Source organism: Trachurus trachurus (genome assembly GCF_905171665.1).
Source record: "Trachurus trachurus genome assembly, chromosome: 20".
In the NCBI taxonomy this organism is placed as follows: domain Eukaryota; kingdom Metazoa; phylum Chordata; class Actinopteri; order Carangiformes; family Carangidae; genus Trachurus; species Trachurus trachurus.
In genome coordinates this window covers 4,646,792-4,668,318 of record NC_139911.1, presented here as the reverse complement: position 1 = coordinate 4,668,318, position 21,527 = coordinate 4,646,792, and the positions used below count along the sequence as shown (strand labels likewise).

The 21,527-nt window shown below is 41.0% G+C and overlaps 1 protein-coding gene across 1 annotated transcript; it reads right to left on the bottom strand.

The window, feature by feature from the left end:
- Positions 1–325: 325 nt before the first annotated feature.
- LOC311003446 (outer dynein arm-docking complex subunit 2-like) lies at positions 326–14,765 on the bottom strand (the record flags this gene model as incomplete). Its single annotated transcript, XM_083995213.1, has 9 exons — positions 326–349; positions 5,861–6,014; positions 6,857–7,006; positions 7,431–7,516; positions 7,656–7,769; positions 10,613–10,729; positions 13,316–13,515; positions 13,962–14,119; positions 14,554–14,765. The coding sequence occupies 9 exons, from the start codon at positions 14,763–14,765 to the stop codon at positions 326–328; spliced, it is 1,215 nt and encodes a 404-aa protein (XP_083851339.1).
- Between the last annotated feature and the right edge of the window lie 6,762 nt (positions 14,766–21,527).

Below are 21,527 nucleotides of genomic sequence, written 5' to 3'. Positions count from 1 at the left end.
ATGAATGAAAATGGGGGAATGAAAAAAAGAAAAGGAAGAGAAGAGGAGAGGAGAAAATTAAACATCAAGCAGACATTTGGAGGGGGGCTGAGGAGGATACAGACCTCCCTCCATTACCCTGCCCTCCCACTCCCCCCATAATACCACTCCTGCTGGGGTTGTTTTGTTTATACCGCAGCCTGGTAAGTGTTTAGCTTTGTGGTGGTAAACGCTGATGGAGAGGAATTATTTGCTAACAGCACTGAGCTCTGACAACAGTGTCAAGCTAAGAAACCATTAGACACTGCCCTTGAGATAAACAAGAACACTAATAGCACTGAAACCCTCATTTAAAGGCCTTAAAGTCCACCTACACACATGGAGCAGGAAACACAACTGAAAAAGTTATACTGTCGCTGAACTACAGAAAAGAAAAGAAAAATCCAGAGATTTAAAATAGGACATGTGTGGTCAAACCATGACAGCAAACCTGCCCCTCTGTTACAATTTCCCAAATTTAGTATCCAAATCCTTTCTGGTCTTTTTTCACATTCTGCTCATGCTGAATAAATCCCCATGAAGCCAGCTTTGTGGACAGTTGCTGACAGCATTATGACACTTAAAATACCAGTCTTATCACTGGTGCTTTGAGATGGTTAAAGTATTGTCCAGGCGCGGGCAGCAAGTGTGTTTTTACATTACCATATTTAGTCTGTATCATATGCCATTGCATAACAAACTTTCTTGACAAGCAATGGTTTTGATCACGCAAAGGGGGAAGAAAAAAAAAATCGGTAGTCAGATAAAACAGAAGTTCATGGCATGAAACTGGAAGAGTTAGCTGCTGTAACACTAGACCTGCTACACGTCTTTGATATGTGACACTGAGACGTCCAGTCCAAAATTTCCTGGCAAGTGAACAATCAAATATTATTTTGTTCTTGCAGTGGTTTAAATGTGCCACAGATAGGATTCTCATTTAGTGGATTCAAGGACGCCTCCGCCATTCGAGGCTTCACATGGCTTTATTGGTTGCACACTTTCGCAAACAACTTGAGACTCCGGGGCCATCCTAAACACATTATTTCAACCAAACATAAGAATCCAACATGTCCAGTCCTGCTATCAGCTTCCCACATAAGTAGAAAATAGCCCATCGCCATATAGAAAGCGGGGGCAGTAATCTGTTTCATGCAGCCATTGAACGGGATGGCTCATCAGCGTAGGCCTTTACCAAAGTTTCAAGTGGTGTTTGATCATATCTCCCTCACAGAGCAGGGCTCTGACACAGCAGGATAATGCCCACATGTTCTCCATATCATGACGCTGGCCTAAATGTGAACCATTTGCCCATTAACAGCAGTGGATCTACTGCTTCCTTTGTCTCCTCCGTTCTCACTCTTCAAAGGATTCAGCAGACGCGGTTCTTACCTTGTAAAAACAGTGAAAAAAAAAAAAGCTATGTTTAGGGGTGATAGCTGGGAGAACAGAAAACAGATCATATGCTTTCATTTTTGTTAGCTTTGGTCTTGAAGTATTGTCGACATTCTTTAAAACATTGACAACATCTGACAATCTTTTATGGCGAGAGATCTTTGACTCTCTCCGTGCATGATAGGAGCAGATGCTCAAAGTGGAATGAATTCAATCACTGTTCGACTTCTGAACATGAAATTCAAAAAGTACTTTAAGAACATTGGACGCCATGAACTTGGCATTTCAATTGTCAATTTTCTTTTCTTTTTACGAGCTATTGGAAAAAAACAAATTCAATCTTTGTAAATCTGCTTAATAAATCTGAGTTAGCTTCTACTACTCAAGACACTGGCAGCTGCTAACAGCAGTGATGAATGTCTTTGTAAATATTTCTGAATGGAAAACAAGATTAAGAGTGTGCAGCCATGTTTGCAGATCATAACTGTCTGTACAAAATTTGGTAGCAAGCCACAAGAGATTTTACAACGAAGCAACAATGTGAGACCTGTAGTTTGTGCTAGAAGAAGTCAGGGGGTCACCAAGGGCAGTGATATTCTCCATCTGGAAAACATGAGTATCTTTACAAGACTTTGTACCAGGCCATCCATTGATGTCGAGATATTTAACCGAATAATGAAAACCTTCACTCGTTGGGGAAAGTAGTGGAAAAGTCAAATACTTCCAAAGTTGATAGAATCAATCAATCTTCTGTATAAAATATTACAGCAGTCTATCCAAAAGCTTTCTGGACTGAGGTGGTGGACCCACCACCGCACATGCTAGCTAGCTTGCTGCTAACATGGCTGTAAAATGACTGGATGATACAAATCACTGAGGTAAAACACAGTGACAGAAGATTTTATAGATTGTATAAATGTTTTATTCCCTTGTCTGGTGGAATTATAGGATTAAAACGGCTTTAGAGGAGATTAAGAAGTAAAAGACAATTTAATTCCATTCACGAGAAGAACTTGATATCAGCCACTTAAAGATGCTTTATGCATTTTGTGTCTTCCTTTACTGCAGGTGTCTCTGCCCGAGCTACTAAATAGCTGAAGCCTTCGCTCTACTGAATGGAGGTCTTATTCTAGTCTGGTTCCTCTGCAGACTGGATTCTTCAGACAGTCTGCCCTGCCTGAGCCACTCCAGGCCTATAAATCACAGCACTAAGCACGTGGGAGCAGGGACAGTGTTAATAGGGCTGTAAAAGATACCCTGTTGACCTCTGGTCATTTTCTTTACAGAGTTTTGTTGTGGATATTTTGTGCACAAGTGTGTGTGTGGCATAGAGCTCATGCCAACAAGGGTGGACGTTAAGTGCTCAGATTTGTAAGAGTGTATGTCAGGTAGACTCGGGCCACTGCCAGTGCTTCATAGAGCTCAGTGTAAGAGAGAAGCACTGGTTCTTGGCAGAGGTCGAGCTATGGAGGACTCATGAGGTTTCAACCGTCTCTGCAGTCTACTGCCGACTTGAGAGTGAGCGCTGCTAATGACAAGAACAAACCCAATCCTCCTGGTCTATTATAGGAAAGGTACTGTGGGACAGGATGAATGATTACTGGTTGTTTCTAACTTCATATTTGACATTAGATCTCCGACAACATAAAACTTGATCACTTAATAGGCCTTCGCTGTCATAAAATGAGTGCAGCGCACACTGGGCAAATGTCTAGTCAGATCTTTAAGTTGAAAAGTTGCTGAACTCATGAGGAAGAAATGACATCATTCTTCTTGTAAGTATATTATCCAGATTGGACAGGTAGTAAATGCATTACAACCAAGATTGAGTGGAATATATGTTTTAAAAAAGTATCTAAAACTAACTATTTAGAGCATAATTAGCTCTAGGTAGTAAGTTTTTAATATTTCTTTGAAAATGAGCTGCTACTGGCTGCTGTTCATCAGAGACATAGGAACAGATCAGTGCACCAATCAGTGGAAGGGCTCTGCACTGTGGCAGTAATTCTACCACTGCCCAGCAGAGGGAGAGAAACTTTAATGGGTCCAGACACAAAAACACCCTGATCACCTTGTTAATCTATTAAACTTTTACACTTTTGTGGTAAGAAAAGAACAAATGTTGCACTGATCGTGACGCTTTATGAAAGCTGTTTCTGAATATTTGGTCTGAAAAAATAAAGGTGAGCAAAAGCCATCTGCTCAGAAAAAGAAACAAAATGTAAAAAAGAATAGTAAAAGGTCAATTATGAAAATGTTTACAACACACAATACTGAAATGTTTACCTGTTAACCAGTAACATCTTGTATATCAGACACAATATTTATATCTCTGAGAATATGAAAATTGTTTTGTATTTGGAAAGCCACAGGCCAACCTAACTGATAGCAGCTGCTGAATTTTGTTTTTAAACACAGACAAAACATATTTTGACATTTTTGGCTTAGTTGCGTGAGTTAAAATTGCAAAGATTTTTAGTCCTGACAAGTAAAACTTTTCTTTAACCCTTTAATCTGCCACTTATCTTTACTAGTTTACACGATCTACAGAAGCTCTATGTTGTACATAACTATATAGGTACAGTATATAGCCTATAAATGCTTAAATATAGGTATGATTAATGTTTATGTTTGCTCGTACTGGGACACTGGTGCATTACAGATTGGAATAATGTGAAATGTGTTATAATTCATCTTCCCATCTCCTACGGTACTGTACATACACAGCACGCAACCATAACACAATATAAACCCATGTGTGGCAGGTTTGGACTTAAATCTACGCGCTGGATTTTTAAGAGAGACCATGTAACCAATTTACAGGCGCAGATCTCCAGTCATACAGGTATAAAAACAAACACACTGGAACCTTGGGCAAATATTCCTACATAAATATCATTAAAACACAAAACAGAACATCCATGTGTCGCTTTACGAAAGTGTTAAACTTCCTCGAGTACAAACGGCTGTCTATAGTGCAAGGGAAAAGGGGAAAAAAGATCTCCTCCTAAAATAAAACAGATATTTAACTTGGCTCATGGTAAGTTTCAGCGTCTGATGGTAATGATATTATAAAATGACTACTGGACAAACCCCATAAATAACTGTGCTGTGTGGTTTCCAGAGAGATAGAAAGCCGGGACATGTTGGTTAGTGCAGAGCTGCATCTTGTTGAAGCAGTAACACACACACACACACACAAGCCTACAGCTTACAATCCTGCTGAAAAGTATAAAATACACAAACCAATGAGGTTTTTTTTTTTTTTTTATCTGAATTTGCCTCTTTCATATCGTTTGAATCTTTTTTTTTCCCTCTCTGGAAAGGAGCAGCGGCCTGCTTTTAGAGTGGGAATTTCCTTCCATTATATTCTATTTTGCTAAGCTAAAAATATCTGCCTCAAATTGAACTTTACAGCGACATTTTCTATAAAAGATTTACTCTGTTGCACTGTGACCAATCTTATTTAGCACCAAGCCGCAGAACTCAAGAACACAAATCCTATACTGTATGAAAATATGATATGTATACTATACTATAGCTGCATATTGAAATGCCATTAACTCATTTCATTTTCTTTAAATTGAGGTAACATACATTTCAGGTATTTTGGGTTTTAAGTTTTTCTGCTGAACAGTTTTGCAACAAAACAGATTCCTGTCAAAATAAAGTAAATGCATTCCCTCTTAATTGAATCTGTCTACGGGACATTGTCCAGATAAAGAGATAATAGTGAGGCAGGGTAATCACAGAAGTCAAGTGGTCGGAGGTATTCCCAGCCAGTCTGGGTCATTGGCGTTTTCTGTCCTCTTTTCTTCTCCCTCTGTGTTTTGACACATTAATATTCACCATATGCCCTGTCAGACCTATCACAGGCGCGCTTCATTTTTATGCTTCTGCGGTGTGGGCAAACAGTGAGTACAGCTGCTGCCGTCAGACAGCTCTTTCCCCCAGCTCACATGTGCAACCAAACAGGCCTTTGTCAGAAACCAGGAATCCACGAGCCAAGCCAACCACTTCAATAGGCATCTTCCTACAAAGTGCCGCTTTAAAATGGGAGCGACGTAAACCTTCAGAAAAGGCTTTGTGACACCTCGGTATGACTGAGGCAACACAGACAGGTGGGATTAAATGATTGGAACATTACGTTTTATGATCCAATCTAACTAAGGCTCTCCTCGCACGCCCATGACTAAATATTATTTTCCACGCTGTGCTGTTCAGAAAAGGTTTTTTTTTTTTGAAATTTTTGAAAACCGATTCAGGTTAGCATCAAAATTCTTGTACAGTTGACAGGAAAGGAGCACGAACTTTACTGTTTCCTGTCAGCCGTGGCCTGCCCTCCACCTGGAGTACTACAGCTCTTTGTACAAATCTTTATTTTGGTTTTAAATCAGTGCGAAAAAAAAGAAAGAAAAGGAAACAGTCCAGGGCAACATTCCCCTACCTTTAGGTACTTGACCAGTTTCTGGATCTGCCAGTATTCAGGGGGCAGGTCTGTGTTACTCTCCACCCGGCGCTCTGATTGCTCCTCTTCCTCCTCACTCTCGAATGAACTCTCACTGGAAAGTTCCACTGGCATGGCTCCTGCCGGGGTCTTACTGAAAGTTTAAAAAGAACAGCAGATAACGGTGAACTTTTGACCGCAGATAACAATCCAACCGAGGTGTGGGTCAGCCTAATAACTGGACAATAACACATAAACAGACCAAAGGATGCAATATAATATCGTGAAATCTGTTTTCCGGTGTGGAAAACAGCTTGGTCATCCCACACAAGAAGAAAGATTAAAGTTTTTGAAATTCAAGTGTCAGGTTTGAACTTCCTCCGAATCTAAGCAGTAGGAAAATACAGACTGGAATAATGTCATGGGAAGACTGGAGCGGTCATCATATACAGAGCAAAGGCTCGTGCTAGGCTATTGATGCAAACAGAAATGCAGATGGCTTTTTAAAGTTGCTCAGGCTGCTCGGATAACTGTATCACGAAGATTGGGCACTGTGGAGTAATGAAATTTGGTACACTTTCATATGGGACCGCCGAGAGACAGTTCCCATGTATATACAAATAGCATTTCCAGGGGAGCTCATCATCAGGAGTCAGTCGATATGAGGGAGTGATTTCCAGGAAGAAACAAGATAAACAGAGAGCGAGACCTTCACGCAGCAGCCGAGCCTACGCATCCATCGTCCTGGGTGGCGAACTGTGAATTAGTGAATGCACCTTGTTTCTTTGTGATATCAGTAACAGTGACTTGAATCAGCTGCATCGATTCCTGATGGTGGGAGCCAGGAAAACAGGTTCTTGTTCAGCAGATCTTTCCTTCAACTTCAGATCTCATTACTGATAAAACAGCATCTACTTCTTCTCAAATCACTCCACCTGCAGAGAAAGAAGTCGCTGATTGATCCTGACAAAGGGAGAACAAACAAGGGACACTTACATCTTCTGGGAGGACAGGCGTCCAGGTATAGAGGACACCGAGAATTCTGCTTTGATCTTGCTCTTGGCCGCTGTTCCCGGCTTTTTCCTGTGCGTTGCAGCAGACCTCTCCTCTCCGGGGCTCTTTCTAGATTTCTTTTCCTCTGCTTTACTGTAATGATGTGAAATAAGAGTCATTATGCCTGCTTCTATTTTGAAAATGGTTATTTTTCTAACATAATCATTACTTAACAACTTGAGACTTGAGTTCAGTTGAGTTTTTTTTTTGTTTTAGCAGCAGAGATACTTTTATCTTGAGCCAGTTTCTCCTCAAATGGGTACAGATATCACAAGGTACAGCTGCAACAGCTCAGCCCTCGCTAGATCTATTTATCAATCAAAGACCAGATGTGATAGATCTCTTGCGGATTTTTTCCCAAGTTTTCTGTCTGTAATTGGGCAGAAAGGGTTTTCCACGCTGTGAACGTACTTATTAACTCATTGTATAATCGGGAATATTTGCACTTGCCCTTAAATTTATAAACCATATAACTATCCCTTTATAATGTGTGACTGCTGGCAGACACACACCGAACACATGTGTGGGAGGCTTGGCATCACTGTCATCTGAAGCGCTCCTCTTCAACATGAGGGTTCCCCGCCACGCACAGTACGTGGCAGGCTGCAGATATTTCAGGACACATCTTACGAGGAATTATCACATACCAACATGGAGACGCGAGACCGAGAGTCTTCCATCTCGGACATGGTTCATATATCCTCTCGCCGCCCGTCGTGTACAGCGTATGGTGTTGTCTCGCCTTGTCATGAACATTCTTTTCCTGTTGCTCGTAAGACCTCTGGGGTTGGCCTTGTTCCTTCTTATCAACCGATTCCACATGCTGACTCCTTTGTGTTGATGGAATGGCACAATCCTGTCGGTGTGGGAGAAAAAGACAGAAGCTGAAGAATGAGGAAAAAGATTCTTGTGATTTGCATTACTGGTGAGATGTTGTGTGTGTGCACCAAACTTTGCAAAGTGTTGTTCATTTCAATCCAAGAGGAGACGTATTAAAACACAATAGTATCAGTGACACATGAAAAGCATAAAATTCACATAAAAGCTCTTTCTCAATATTCTGCAGGCATGCACAACAATTCGCTTTTTTATTGAGGTATTGGAATTAAATCACACTTTCCCAATGCTTTACACAGAATAGGTCCCCCTCTGTTAATTGGCTGAACAATATCAAAAAGTTTATTGTTTCTGTACATTCCTCCACCTAAAACCCTGCAGCACAGCACAGACAAAGTAATGCCTTTGTGTCACTGTTATTCAGTTATGATTTTTTTTCTCTTTCTTCGAGCTCTGAAAGTCTTTATACCAAACTTTACAACCTATATACGAAAGCCAATAAGACACATATGAATGGTTAGCAGGCAGGAGAGTTTTTAATCACAGACACCTGCTCTGCAGAAATAGCCCCGGCTGTCACTGGTTGTTAGGGGCTCAACATTTTTAAGGGAAGGGAAAAAGAATTAAGATGCATTTCTATGGGTTGTGTTCACGCACAAGCTGGAGCCAAGCATGCCCAATCACTTTTCCAAAGACTTGTTTTTCATAAAACACAAAGTGACCTGCTATTGGAAACATAGAAGTCAATTCACCCAACCACAGACCCACAGTCTGACTTTATTAGGCTAACCAACCTTTTTTTAATTCTATTATATGTGAAATGGATAAGGTCCATGTGCATGAGGCAGAAGGGAACAGTACAAATTCCCTGACATGCCACAGTTTAACATCCTATTACAGGTGCCTTTCTGCAGCTGAAAACGCTATAGGATTAGAGACAAATGCTGCGTTAAGCCAGACTGACGCCTGCAGTTCTACACTCAAAATACATTTTTATAGTAGGTGACATTCAATTATTCGCTCTTATGTATTCATTTGTCTTGTTTCCAAGCAGTTGACTACTAAAAACCTAAACCCCAACTATTTACATATGTTTTTGGGGCCGGCTTGTATCTAATTACTTGATCTATACTGATGGAAAATCAGCAGGGAGGCGAAGCTGAAGCCATTGGCCATAAAACATCTGTCAGTGACGGGATTCAAGCCGTTTCATACTTACTGATTATGGCAGTGAGGCAGTCTATATTAATTTCAGGATGTGAATAACAAAAACAAATCTACAACCAAGGGAGCTTTTTTTTTTTTTTTTTTTTTTTGCTTTGCTTTTCAGTGAGTGTCTTATGCATGCAAATTCACAGCATGTCCAATTTCCAATCACGCTGTGATGTCAAAACAAATCCACAACGCTAAGGGGAGAAGGCGAGCCCGCTTCCTCCCTGTGTTGCAGCCGTCCTCGTCTCCTTTGGCTGCCTCTGCTCATCTGATTGAGGCTGTCTAATCGAATACAACTGTTCAAAAAGATTTGCTTCCTCACGCTGGAAACAAGCAGATATGTTGGGAGATTAGGTGTTGTTATATTTGGCTACCAAACCCCCCACCTCCCCCCTCAACTCCACCGCACCCACCGCCCCACCCCGACTCTGTACTCCTTGTGTTGCAATCAGGGAACCGAGCCAGAGTTATGTGAGATTGTGTTTCAGACGGACACTTCTGTTGTTACACTCTCATATTTGATCTGGAATGAATCATGTCACCAGGAATCACTGCGATTACTACATACCTCAGACATAGGATGCAAATGGCACCCCTGAATTGCTGCTGTCATCAATCAATCAAATTAATATCCAAGCAGTGCTTCTTCTTTTTTTTAAAGGTTGATTAGCTCAAGCAGAGGAAGAGCAGACCTCAGAGCGGACGTCAAAGAGTTAAAGAACATTAAACAAAAAGGCCTTGACAATGATTTGTGCCTCCACAAACTCGTTCACAGTAAGTTTTACTGAGGCTGTCTGTCATTTTTAGATCGTCCAGACTCAAGGCATCACTCTTCACACAGGACTCATAAAACATAAAAGCCTTGATGTCTTTTTTTTTTTTTTTTTTTTTACACGGTTCAGCTTGGCATTACTCGATGGTTTATGGCTGACTTCACTAACTCCACCTTTAGATCCATCAACCATGAATCACACAGACCAATCACAGTTTGACAAATATCACACTAGGATGCTAACATTCACTAATTAGCCTTTTTACACTTTACAATGTTTAAAAAAAAAAAAAGGCTGTACTCCACTCAACTATTGCCCTGCAGAACAGGAAGTGAGCAGCCGTGGTCTTGATGAGCTCGTAATGACACCACATTTTCCAACAAACATCAGCGTTGAGTGAGAAAAAAGAGATCATATTTTTAAATGATTAACAGATTTCTGAGAGCAGCTGGGATGTATTATAGAGGTGATTTGTTATGTCATCAAATTACTAAGGCAGGAAATAGCACTACTGAATAAATGATCCATATTTCAATGTCTATAAATGTGTGTGTGTGTGTGTGCAGGGTGGTATGGGGCTCAGTCTTTTTGATCTTGGAACAGACAGGAGGTCGTTTCAGAAACTGTTCAACACAGTGACAACCAGACACTAGCTCACTAGCGTGGAACAGCACAGACACTGATTACACAATCCAAACTCTGTTTATGAATATGAGTCACACGGCATCAGAGATCAAATAAGGGGTTTACAGAGAAGGACCTTGTTCATGGGACAAAGAGGCGTTTCAGCTCCCACGCATCTTTGCTTTGAGAGCTAAAATTGAAGGCAACAAATAGGAGGTTTTAATATGTTGATGATAATTGCATCTGCCGGTACCTGCTTGTTTATGTTCTCGGCAAAATATGGAGATCGGCTCTTGAGAAGTGTTACCAGGTCCTCGTACATATCACTTGTTCGCTCGTAGCCACTCTCCACCCTCTCGTGTTTTATGCCCTGTGAAAACAAAGTGAAAAACAGCCTCATTAATCCTAAAAACCACAATTATAATGTGACCCACATGTCAGCTGGAACTGCTGAGGTTAGGAGGCTCAGAGTATCTCCAGCCAGGCTCAAAAAGGAAGTGTAAAACCATGTAAACCACAAAATTAGGTTTAAGACACTACAGCTCTTTGAGGTTTCTTTTGCATCAATGTCACCCATTTGGTGTTCGGTTGTAGATTTTTTTCACCTTGGCCGAACTATTTCCAGGTGAAGAAACAGAGACAGGAAGCCTACTGCTTGTCAGCAAAGTCACAGAGAAGGTGAAAGGTGCTGCAGAATGCAAAATCCTTTCTGAGAAGTGATTGCACACACATTCAGACAGATTACCGACACTGAGGAAGTATTTGGAAGCTCCAGATGCAGGAATTTTTGAGGGGACACTTCGAGGCCAAATATTTAGATATTGATTTCCACATGTTGATAACATCAGATTCTAATTTGGTAACTTTCTACCTGTCTTAGATTATGGAGATCTGATCTTCATGAATCCATGTGTTGGAAACATTATACTACTGCACTCTACATTGTATTACTGGATCTAGTTATCCTATATACCACTTTAAGTACTGACTTATAAAGTATATCTATATACTGTAGCCCAGGTCCTCCTTACCTGTGTACGGACACTGTTAATGCGTGGCCTGTGTTTTATGCTCTACAGATGTCAAATCCTCCAGTTGGGACAAAGTTGGGCACAAAAAAGCTTTTAAATGTGCTGCTCCCTCCAGGTGGAACAATGTTCACAATAATACTTAATATTGTCAGAAACTATTACCCATAGTGAACTCAAGTAAGTCTTATTTTTCTGGAAAATGGAATTCTTGGACAATATCTTTGGTACTAAATGTATGCTTTACTTAATTTTGGTAGTTTTGGAAACCCACTGTTTATACATCTTAAGTGAACGTCTGTACTCACTTGTGGCAGGTGACAGTTGTCAATCTGTTTATTTTGTGTGATTTATTGCTGTAATAATGTTTTCTTGTGGTCGACTTGCCCAGGTCTCTCTTGGAAGTAGATTTTAATCTCAAAGAGACTTTAGCCAGTTAAATAAATGATCAAACAGAGAATGATAGATATCTTGTGTTATACATTTTGGCGGTCTGGATGTCTGATCACTGATAATACCTTTGGTTAACACGATGCCAGTATTCTGTATTGTTCATTATGTAGTGAATATTATGTTTGTTGTCATACTTTGGAGTGGTGTGGCTCTGGCAGTGATTTATCTAGATGAATAAAAAATCTAGATTCAGTGGTCTGAATGACTGTTACACAAAAACAGTCAGTTACATTTGGTAAGATCTACCTGCACTCCGACCTACAGTACAACAAAGATTTATGATTGAAGAACAGAGTAAATCTTTTTTTTAAATCGCCGAAGTACAAAAACACACAGAGGTGAGTTCCCTGCCACTTAACTGACTGTACAATAATGAATTGGTCTGTTGGAATTTGTTTGCCAGAAGGCTGCTTCACTTCTTGATAACTAACCATGAATGTTTTCTTACACAGAACAAGGAACCAATACTACGTCTAATGTTTTTTTGTATCTCCTCAGTCTTACCCCATTGAGAAAAACTCCAGTGGTGGTGCAGGTGATGCAGAGCTCCTGGGTGTCACAAGGCTCAATTACAAGGTGACAGATCTCACCATGCACCTGTCTCCACAGAGGGGCGCGGCAGGCATTTGGAAATTCATAATCTAAAAAAAACAAAGAGGAAGGAAGTTGGAAAAAAATTTAAACCAAACTTTATGATATATATTGGGACATAGCGAGTCAGAGCACAGAGACTGGCAGTGATGCAGAATGAGAGAATAATAGAAAATACTTGAGCTGCTAAAGAGACATAAGTGACATACTACAGTACTTTATGTTCCACAGATCTGAGGCATAACACCAGGATAGAGCCAGTGTTCAACTTACAGAGCCACCCTCATCACATTTTGAATTTGGAATCTGATTTGAGACTATTTTCAATGAAGGTGTCTATTCAGCCTCCGAAACAGAGCTGCATTCTTCTCCTGATGCGCACATGCTGCTGGATGCTTTGCTAAGGCATGATAAATACATTGCAATTAAGCAAAAAAACACATGCAGACTAATGACTGGAAACTGACAGATATAATGACTTTCATGTCTTTTGTTGCAGCAGAACACTGTTTTTTTCTTTGCTTTCCAGTACACTGCATTAGCGTTAATAGCAATTCCTTGCAACCCAGTGAAATGTGGAGATAATTCAAACCTGATGTGTATCGAACCGACTTCAACACCCTCTTTTCCCCTTCACTGCAGAACCGTTTCAACAGCTCCATGTCATTCTTTACTGCGGTGGGGTCAAGCCTGACTTGCCTGTAATGAAAATGTAGAGAAACAAAACAAAATAAATATCCAATTCATCTTGTTCATCCATGGTTACTTCTATAAACGTGCTGCCTGTTCCAATCAGACACAACCACATGTCAGAGTGAAGAGGATATATGATGGATGGGAAATCTGACAGCATGAGAGGAGAAGAGGAGATAAAAGAGAAGTACCCACTGTGATATTTCTTTGAGAAGCTTGCTGAGGATCTGTTTGTCCATGTTTTGGAGCAAGTGAAAAAGCTGGATCTTGACCTTGGAGTCTTTTACTTGGTCATCGTCTACCAAGCGCTGTATTTCACTGTGGGTGTCTTCTCTATCCAAGATGTTAGCAAAGCAGGGCCCAAGAATCTTCACCACAGGATCTCTATTTTCTGAATAATGAGAGGGGTTAGCCTCATCAAACCTTCAGTATCAGATGCAGTTCCATGTTTCTAAAAATGTGAAGTGGGGTCATTTTGAAGTAACAACACAGAAGGCCTATAATACACTGTACTTCTGTTTTTCCACACACAAATTTATCTTCACGAACTGAGCCAACATTCCCGCTCTATAAATCAGCAAAGAAAATGAGTTATTACATATTCATCATGTATTCCTCTGTCAGACAAAATGCATATATATTCTTATCTCTTTTGGCAGTGGCCTGAAAGTAAATACGTATCTGTAAAGAAATATCATTGGCAGCATGATGAGATAGATGTAGACAATAACAATGAGGACAAAAAATTAAGTCTCGCGGTTATGGAGGTATGCTTGCGGCCGGACTACTCGGGATGTAAATGAGAGTCAAATCTCATCTTGTGGTCATCGTGCTTACCTTCTAGACATGCTCGAACCTCCTCCAGCTTCTTATCGTCTGCCAGACGGACCAGTTTAGAGAGCTGGCTGAAGCTTCGTACATAAACAGTAGGTGGGGAGAGCTGCAACAATGGAAGCCCTTCACCATCTTTTTCATGGGACTGTACGTCTGAGTCACTGAGGGAGGGGGAAAAAAAAGAAAAAGAAAGAACATGAACGAAATTACACACCTCAGTTTTATGTCTTTTAACATTTGTTTTGTATTAGATTATAAAAATAATATATTAAAGCCAAGATAATTAAGGAAGTCAGACTGTATTTTTGTTTTTGTACTTCTCTGTTTCCCGGCTTTGAGATACGAAACTAACCACACAGTGAAAGTGGAGCGTGCTCTTAACTTTCTGATGAAATAAAATGGAATGTACTCAGTCTCACAGAGGCTGAAAAACAAATTAATTATAGCCCTAAGCCCTCTGCTTTGAGCGCAGCAAAAGGTAAAATACGTTTGGACACCATGGTGACAGCATATCCTGCGCAGACACGTAATACTGAGAGCAGCGGGCCAGCCAGCTGCCTGCCTGCCTGCCTGCCTGCCTCATGATTAGACTAACCTGATGTCATAGTCTGTTTTGAAATCAGATGCCACTAAAGTGGTACTCCACTGGAGCGGCGCCTCGAACACGTGCTCTGCCTCCACTGGGTGTTTGGAGGAGAGCTGACCCACGAAGCACAGCATCTCCCCCAACAAGGACTCATTCATCGGGGTGGACTCCAGTTTCCCAGAGCTGGTCCACTGGGCTGCCCTGGTCACTGATGCTCCCATTTCACCGGCAAGGGAAGCTCTGAAGTGTAGCTTACACACAACAACAACACGGAGAGATAGAGAGAAAATACACGCTAATATGACGTAAACCGCTAACGTTAGAACCGTTAACTACATTTTGAAAACAATAAAGTTTTGAAAAAAAAAAAAAAAAGGTAGAACCGTTAACGTTAGGGTAAATGACACTTCTGACTTGACTACTAGCTCAAATTCAACAAAGTTCAGCTTTTCCTCATCAATATAACATAAAAAATACGTTTCCGCCTTTATGTTTTATATTTATAAATCAACTCACGTAGAAACTTACCAAGAGTTTTCAGTGTAAAAAATAAAACTTGTTGGCTCGACAGTTGGCAACAACAACGTTGTCCATGGAAACCACAAGCTCACGTTCCATGGTTGCTATGATACAGCCAAACACAACGGAGAGGGAGTTGGGTCAAACATCAGCCAAACGCAAACTTTCAAATTAAAAAAAGAAGAAACCTGTCAAATTGGAAATAAAACCGCTTTATTAAAAAAGTATGGGCATAAACACAATACAATACTTACATTCAGTTAGAAACAAGGGCAGCAAAAAAAAAAAAAAAAGAGCAGTTAATTTATGGGATGGTACAAAAAAGTGGTGGATGAGTCTGACAGTAAGTAAACATACTGCAAACCATATAAAATAATAAATACTACATAAATATGCAAACAGGGGATAGATGAATGTGTACATTATGTGCCGTACATACATATTTATATTATTATTTACTGTGTGCAGGTTTTAAATAGACAATAAGAGTATGCCGTATACACACGGTGGAAGGAAATCTGTCTGTGTGTTGCCAATTGCCATTAATATCACATTCAGTGTTTGAATGTTTGACAAATCAGCATATAGAGTCAAACATTCAGTGGTTTTATATGTCACATATCTGCAGTGAAGGTGAGTTAAAAAGGCAACTTGGCAAAAAAATCAAATCTGCACTACCAGCATTTGCAATCTACCTGTGTTAAGTCTAACTTTAGATATGTGTTGTGACCGTCATGGTCACAGACTCTAAAATGTTAAATCAAATGTTGTCATAATAATAAAAATCCCTGTGTGCCTTCCTTTTAGAGTGTCCGCATGACCGCATATTTGAGAGCCTATTTCCTCTCTCAGTGCTGGTTTGGCACTGACCTGCAGGCAAACATTGGGTAGTGAAAACAGTCTATTTGGGTGGATACAGCAAATGAGTTCACTCAGTTCAAAGTTAATAAACTTAACATCAATCAGCACAGGTACAGTATGTTGAACCGTATTCTTGACACAGAGAAGCAGAGGGAGTAAAAATATTTTCATGTGAAACAGATTACATGTTTGACTGAGCAAAGACGCAATAACGCTGTTCTGTCTATCACACGTTAAGTGAGTACATTCTTTTCTTTTCAAGACAAAAGCTATAGAAAATTCAATGTTGAACTATATTTATTGTGCACACTGAACCCTCCCTTACTCAACAGTGATGTGAAACAGAGACAGAAAGATATTGTCAAGCCCTGTAGTAGTAGGCAGGTTACACGAGTCCATGCATCCTCCTAGACACTTGATTTATAAATGGGGCGCAGACATGTTTTCATTCAATGTGATTAAACTCCTTCCATCTAAAAGAAAAAACCTGTGCCCTTACTGTATGGCAGCTGCCCACCTATGAAGTCCTGAGGCGGACTGAGAGGAGGAGAGAGGGAGGCGAGGGGGGGGTTATCTCATGGCCGGCGAAACCACTGATTTCCTCTTGTACAAGCCTCGCTTGGCACGCCGTCTGCCAGGAGCGCCAATGGCACAGAGGCCGATCCCCGTCAGCCTGGCGTGCGTGGCGGCACAGCAGGTGGAACTACTTTATCTCCTAAACCGTTGGGGTAAGTTGGACTGAGCCTGCATGTAAATCAATCAGCGGAGATCCCCCGGAGGAGAGCAGTAGTAGCTCATCTCTAGTATCAAGAGATCACTCTGGATGTTGTTGTTGTTAGAGGGCTGGATTTATGAGTTTGCCTCCCCCACCTCCAGATATTTTATTTGGAACAAGGGGAAAGCTGTCTAAATTAAGAAGCATTGAGAATCTGTAACGCGGTTTGCTGGAGAGCTGGTGGTGGGGGCTGAAGGCAAAAGAGCTCAGACATACCAGTGAGTGGACTCAGACGGAGCTGACGTAAAGCATGTGCATCCGTGTGTGTCTGAGTCTGAAGCACTGGGGAGGGAGGATGAAAAAAAAAAAGTAGTGAAGAAGGATTGAAGACCAAAAGAAAAAAAGGGGAAGAAAAAGCAGGACAAACGAGGGTCCTAATACATCTAACCCAGGGTCTCATTAGCAAGTTTAATTGCTGTTTGTTAAAAGGGATTAAATGAAACCCTCTCCCCATCTCGGGTCTTTTACAAAGTAAAACAAATACGCTCCGAGCTCAGAAGCACCTGCTCACTCTTAGATGTTCTTTGACTAAAACTTAATACAGCATAATAAACACAACTGCTCTCCATGCTATTTCTCCAGTCGCTGATTGAACTGCATGGAAACAGTCTGATGACACACACACACACACACAGAGAGAGAAAGGTACCGAGGCCAAGCTTCTTTACACATGGATATCATGATTGCATCCGTTCGCAGCGCGTGTCCAAGCTCCACAACAGTCCATTAACACTCAGATTAAACATACACAAAGGGCCGTGCGTGAGTAACAAGAGTGATGATGAGGAGGTACACAGACTACTGTTCCTGCTCCTGGTTTTGGAGAGAGCTGGAGTGTGTCTCCTCTCCTCTCCTTTTTTTTTTTTTTTACTCGGGCATGGTGGGTTCGTGATCCGTGGAGAGCCTCTGATGTTTTTACAGGCGTCGTGTCAGATCCAGTTCACGGTGGCTCACGGTCGTGCGGTTAAAGCAGCAAAAAGGAGAAGGAGGGAGGAGGGGAGGGCGAAGGACACTGGTCATTGTAATGAGCACCTGCAGGATGTGTCGCACTAATCCATGCGAGGCCCTAAAATAGAAAACAGTAAAAGTGAGTCTAACAAGAGGCCGTGACCACATCCCCCGGTTGTAAAATGCAGCAGAATCATGTCTGTCCATTCCCATAATCCTCTGTGATTCTAGGCAGCGAGGATAACAGGCGAGAGCTTTTAAACGGGATTCAGCATGGGTGACTTATGATGGACAAGAAGCCTGAAGACCTGTCGTATAACTTTCTTCCAAGGAACAGTTTATGGCGCACGTGCCTCTCTGCAATGTACTCTGAGTCACTATTATTTTAGCTTTTCCCCCCTTCTTTTTTTAAAGAAAAAAGAAAAATCTAACAGACAATGGTGAGATCATTCAGTTGTTATAAATAATTGCCTTGTTTATTGACTGTTTAAATAGGCACCGTGGTTAAAGAAGCCAGTGGAAAAAATGTCTGTGGCCCCACTCACTGTGAAAAAGATAACGAGATAATAGAAGCAGAGACCTGCACAAGGTTATTCCTCAAATACACAAAACCTGGAGCCTCCAACTGGGAGTCTTTACCCAGAAGAAATGAAGCTAATTTCACATTTGCTAATATAGAAAAACACAAAAAAAATAATGTTTTGTCAATCAAATGTGACTAAATGTGCATAATTAATCAAACTGGGATCTAAATGAGTCTCAGCAAACAAAACCTGATACTGCTGAGAATATTTTTTTGCAACAATATCATTGCTTGAGCGTCTTATGAATACAAACCTGCAATTGTGGTTTCCAAATACTGTGTACAGTATGTATTTCAAGTGGCGATCACATAGTGCCAGTGCTTTCTTTGGAGTGGATAGACGCTTGTCAAATATAGAAGTAACATAAGATTTATGGCCATCGGGCTTCTGGTGGGGGGGGAAACCAATGACAAAGTCTACATCTATGTGACTTAAAAGACGCTTTGTTTACTTTGGTTGTAATCCTGCAAAGCAACACTTGGCTCCTGCTGCAGGATCACCGAGGCGCTTTACAAGAGCTTTTATGTATCCCCAGAAAAACAGAGAGAGCAAATGTAACCACAAAACATATCTTTGAGAAAATCATATCACCATAAAGTGGAGTATTCCCAGCCCCTGTGACTGCGCTGATGTGCATACAGTGTTTTCTTAAAGTCTGCAGGTTGTCATTTAGAATAAAAATAGAGAAACAAATATGCAGCCATGTTAACAGCACGGATGTTATGAGCAGATTAAAGTGTGGAGAGCTGGCGGCTGAGGAGCAGATTATTACACCGTACTTCTAGATTGAATGTGACTTTATTAACATGAACATTTACCGGGGATTTTGTTGCCTATCCTGCTGGGTGTATTACCTAACTGCACACTTGATATCACATGTTTTACATAAAGTTGGGCAGACTGGTTCATGGTGTTAACATTTCCATTTGACCCAGCGTCGGCCAATATGCCAAGGTTTTTCTTTTTTCTTTTTTTCTAGTTTGAGGGAGAGTTTTTCCACCAACTGGCCAAATATGAAGCATTTGATGCCAAGTAGCTGGTTACAGCTCCATGTCTTGTCAAGAAAACACCCTGCGCCAACGTTAACAACCCTCTGACTCTATCAGCACCGGGGCAGCAGCCGCTACACTGGCTTCACTCTGAGGGAAACACATCAGAGACTTTACTAGAGATCCACTGATTGGCACTGTGTTAAACTGGAGTCTCTCCAGCATCATGTCTTTAGTTGATTGGCCATGGTGAGGGCGCGTGCTATTATGATGAAGGAAAGAAATAAAATAGATGAGAATGATGGAGATCATAATGACGGGGTTAGGAAACCACTGGAAAGAATTTACAACCCGTAAATACCAATAACTTTAAGGTCACAATTACATAATACACACTAACTCACTCAGTGATGGGCAGAGGCTTGACTTAACAAGGAAAAGTTTATATTTGTGAAACTAAAGAGGAGAAACTGGAACGAAAGATGAAAGGAATATTTCTGTTTAAATTGTTATATTACCATTAAATTACAGAACTATGTTAAAATGTTGGATACTAACATGTTTAGGACTGTTTACACACTCACCACAAAGACTGTGTATCATAACCATAGACACATTAGAAGGACTTTAACCACTTCATCCACCTGGAGCTTTGTTTTCAAATCACCTTCATTTTTCAGATCGTCATAACTCCGCGACGGTGTTAGCTACAAATGCGCCGTTTTTTTCTTCTTGACTGTGAAAATTTCCGCTTTATATCGTCCGTGTGAGTTCCGGAGTTACTTTATATTACTGTAATTAAAGTTTAGTCAAATGAGGAGTGTTCTTCTTACCGCTTGTCCAAGGTATTTGCTGCTTCCTCTCTGTTCCGCGTTTTTTGTTCCGTTCCGAGTCACGTGACTGAATGCGGCATTCCTATTGGCTCTTGTGGGTGCTGTCTCAGCCAATAAGAGTGCTTCATTGCCGTCTATGCAAACTAAATGGGAGAGGTAATATTTTTGTCCAAGCTCAGTGATGAGAAGTTTTCCTGACCTTACTGTAGAGATGTTGATGTAAACAGACAGATGTTAAGTTTGGAGCTGATTTTTCCATAAATAAACAAAATATAATAATAAATGTTTGCAATTTGCAATTAGTTTATTATGGTTTTCATTATATCAATCGCTCTGGACCCTATTAAACAGTGTATCCTTATTGGTCTTTATTGAGTGGTATAAATTTATAGTTCAACATCTTGTGCTTTTCCAGAATCTGCAAAGCACATATGGAAACTCCTAAAAATTACAACTTTTTTTTTTAGAAAAACTCAAAAGACATTAGAAAAAGTCTTATATTTTGGCCAAGGAGAGTTAGAATATCTTGTAGGCCAGATTTTAAATGAAGATACAAATCAAATGTTTGCATATTACAATGTCACATTGAAGTTGACCTTTGACCTTTTGGATTCGACCATCATTGTTTTATCATTTTATCCTGACATCAACATCCAACCTTGCTGTAATTATTGAATTATTGGCCTAAAATATGTTCTCTGCTGTTATGGTGACCTTTGACCTTTGACTAACAGCTTCTGATCAGTTCACGTGAACGTGCTCATCCTCTCTCCTCCTCCTCATTTCTTGTCAGATCCGCTTTCAAATGACAGTGCTGCCTTTGTCTGGTTCATGTGAGGATATCTTGACCCCACCTTGACCAGATAAAGGCCTCTAAATACCCTTGAGCTGGCACAATCCGTTCTGCTAGACTGATTGCTTTGCCTCCGCTCCCCCCTTCTCCTGGCCTGGAGATAGCAGCTGGTTCTCCTCTTTCTAGACTTTCAGCATACTTAAATAAAAACACAGATCTTCCCTTCACCTCCTTGCTCTTCTGTCTCCCTCGCTTCATCTCTTCTGGTGTAATTATTATTTTGAAAGTGCGGGCTGAGAGGCCGTCCACACTTGGCACTGCCTCACTCGCTAACGCTCGGGGAGCTCTAATACAATTTGACTTTTACTTTATAACGTCTCCAGGAAGACATCAGGGGCCCTTTGTTCCTTCCCTCCCCCTGTGTCAGGATGAAGGAAGAGCTGAGGTAGCAGCTGAGAACAGGAGAGAGGAGAGGAGAGGGAGGGAGGGAGACGAGTGAGTGGTACAGGCCTGTTTTTGGAAAAGAGCGAGCTGAGATGAAGATAGATACTGAGTGGAGGATGGAAATGGAAAAGGTGGAGAAGGGAAGAGAGAGTGAGGACAGACAGAGAGGACGAATCGTTAAGCGCAGCGAGAGATGAATGAGCGGAGGCCGGTCCCCTGTCCTCCCATCACCAGAGC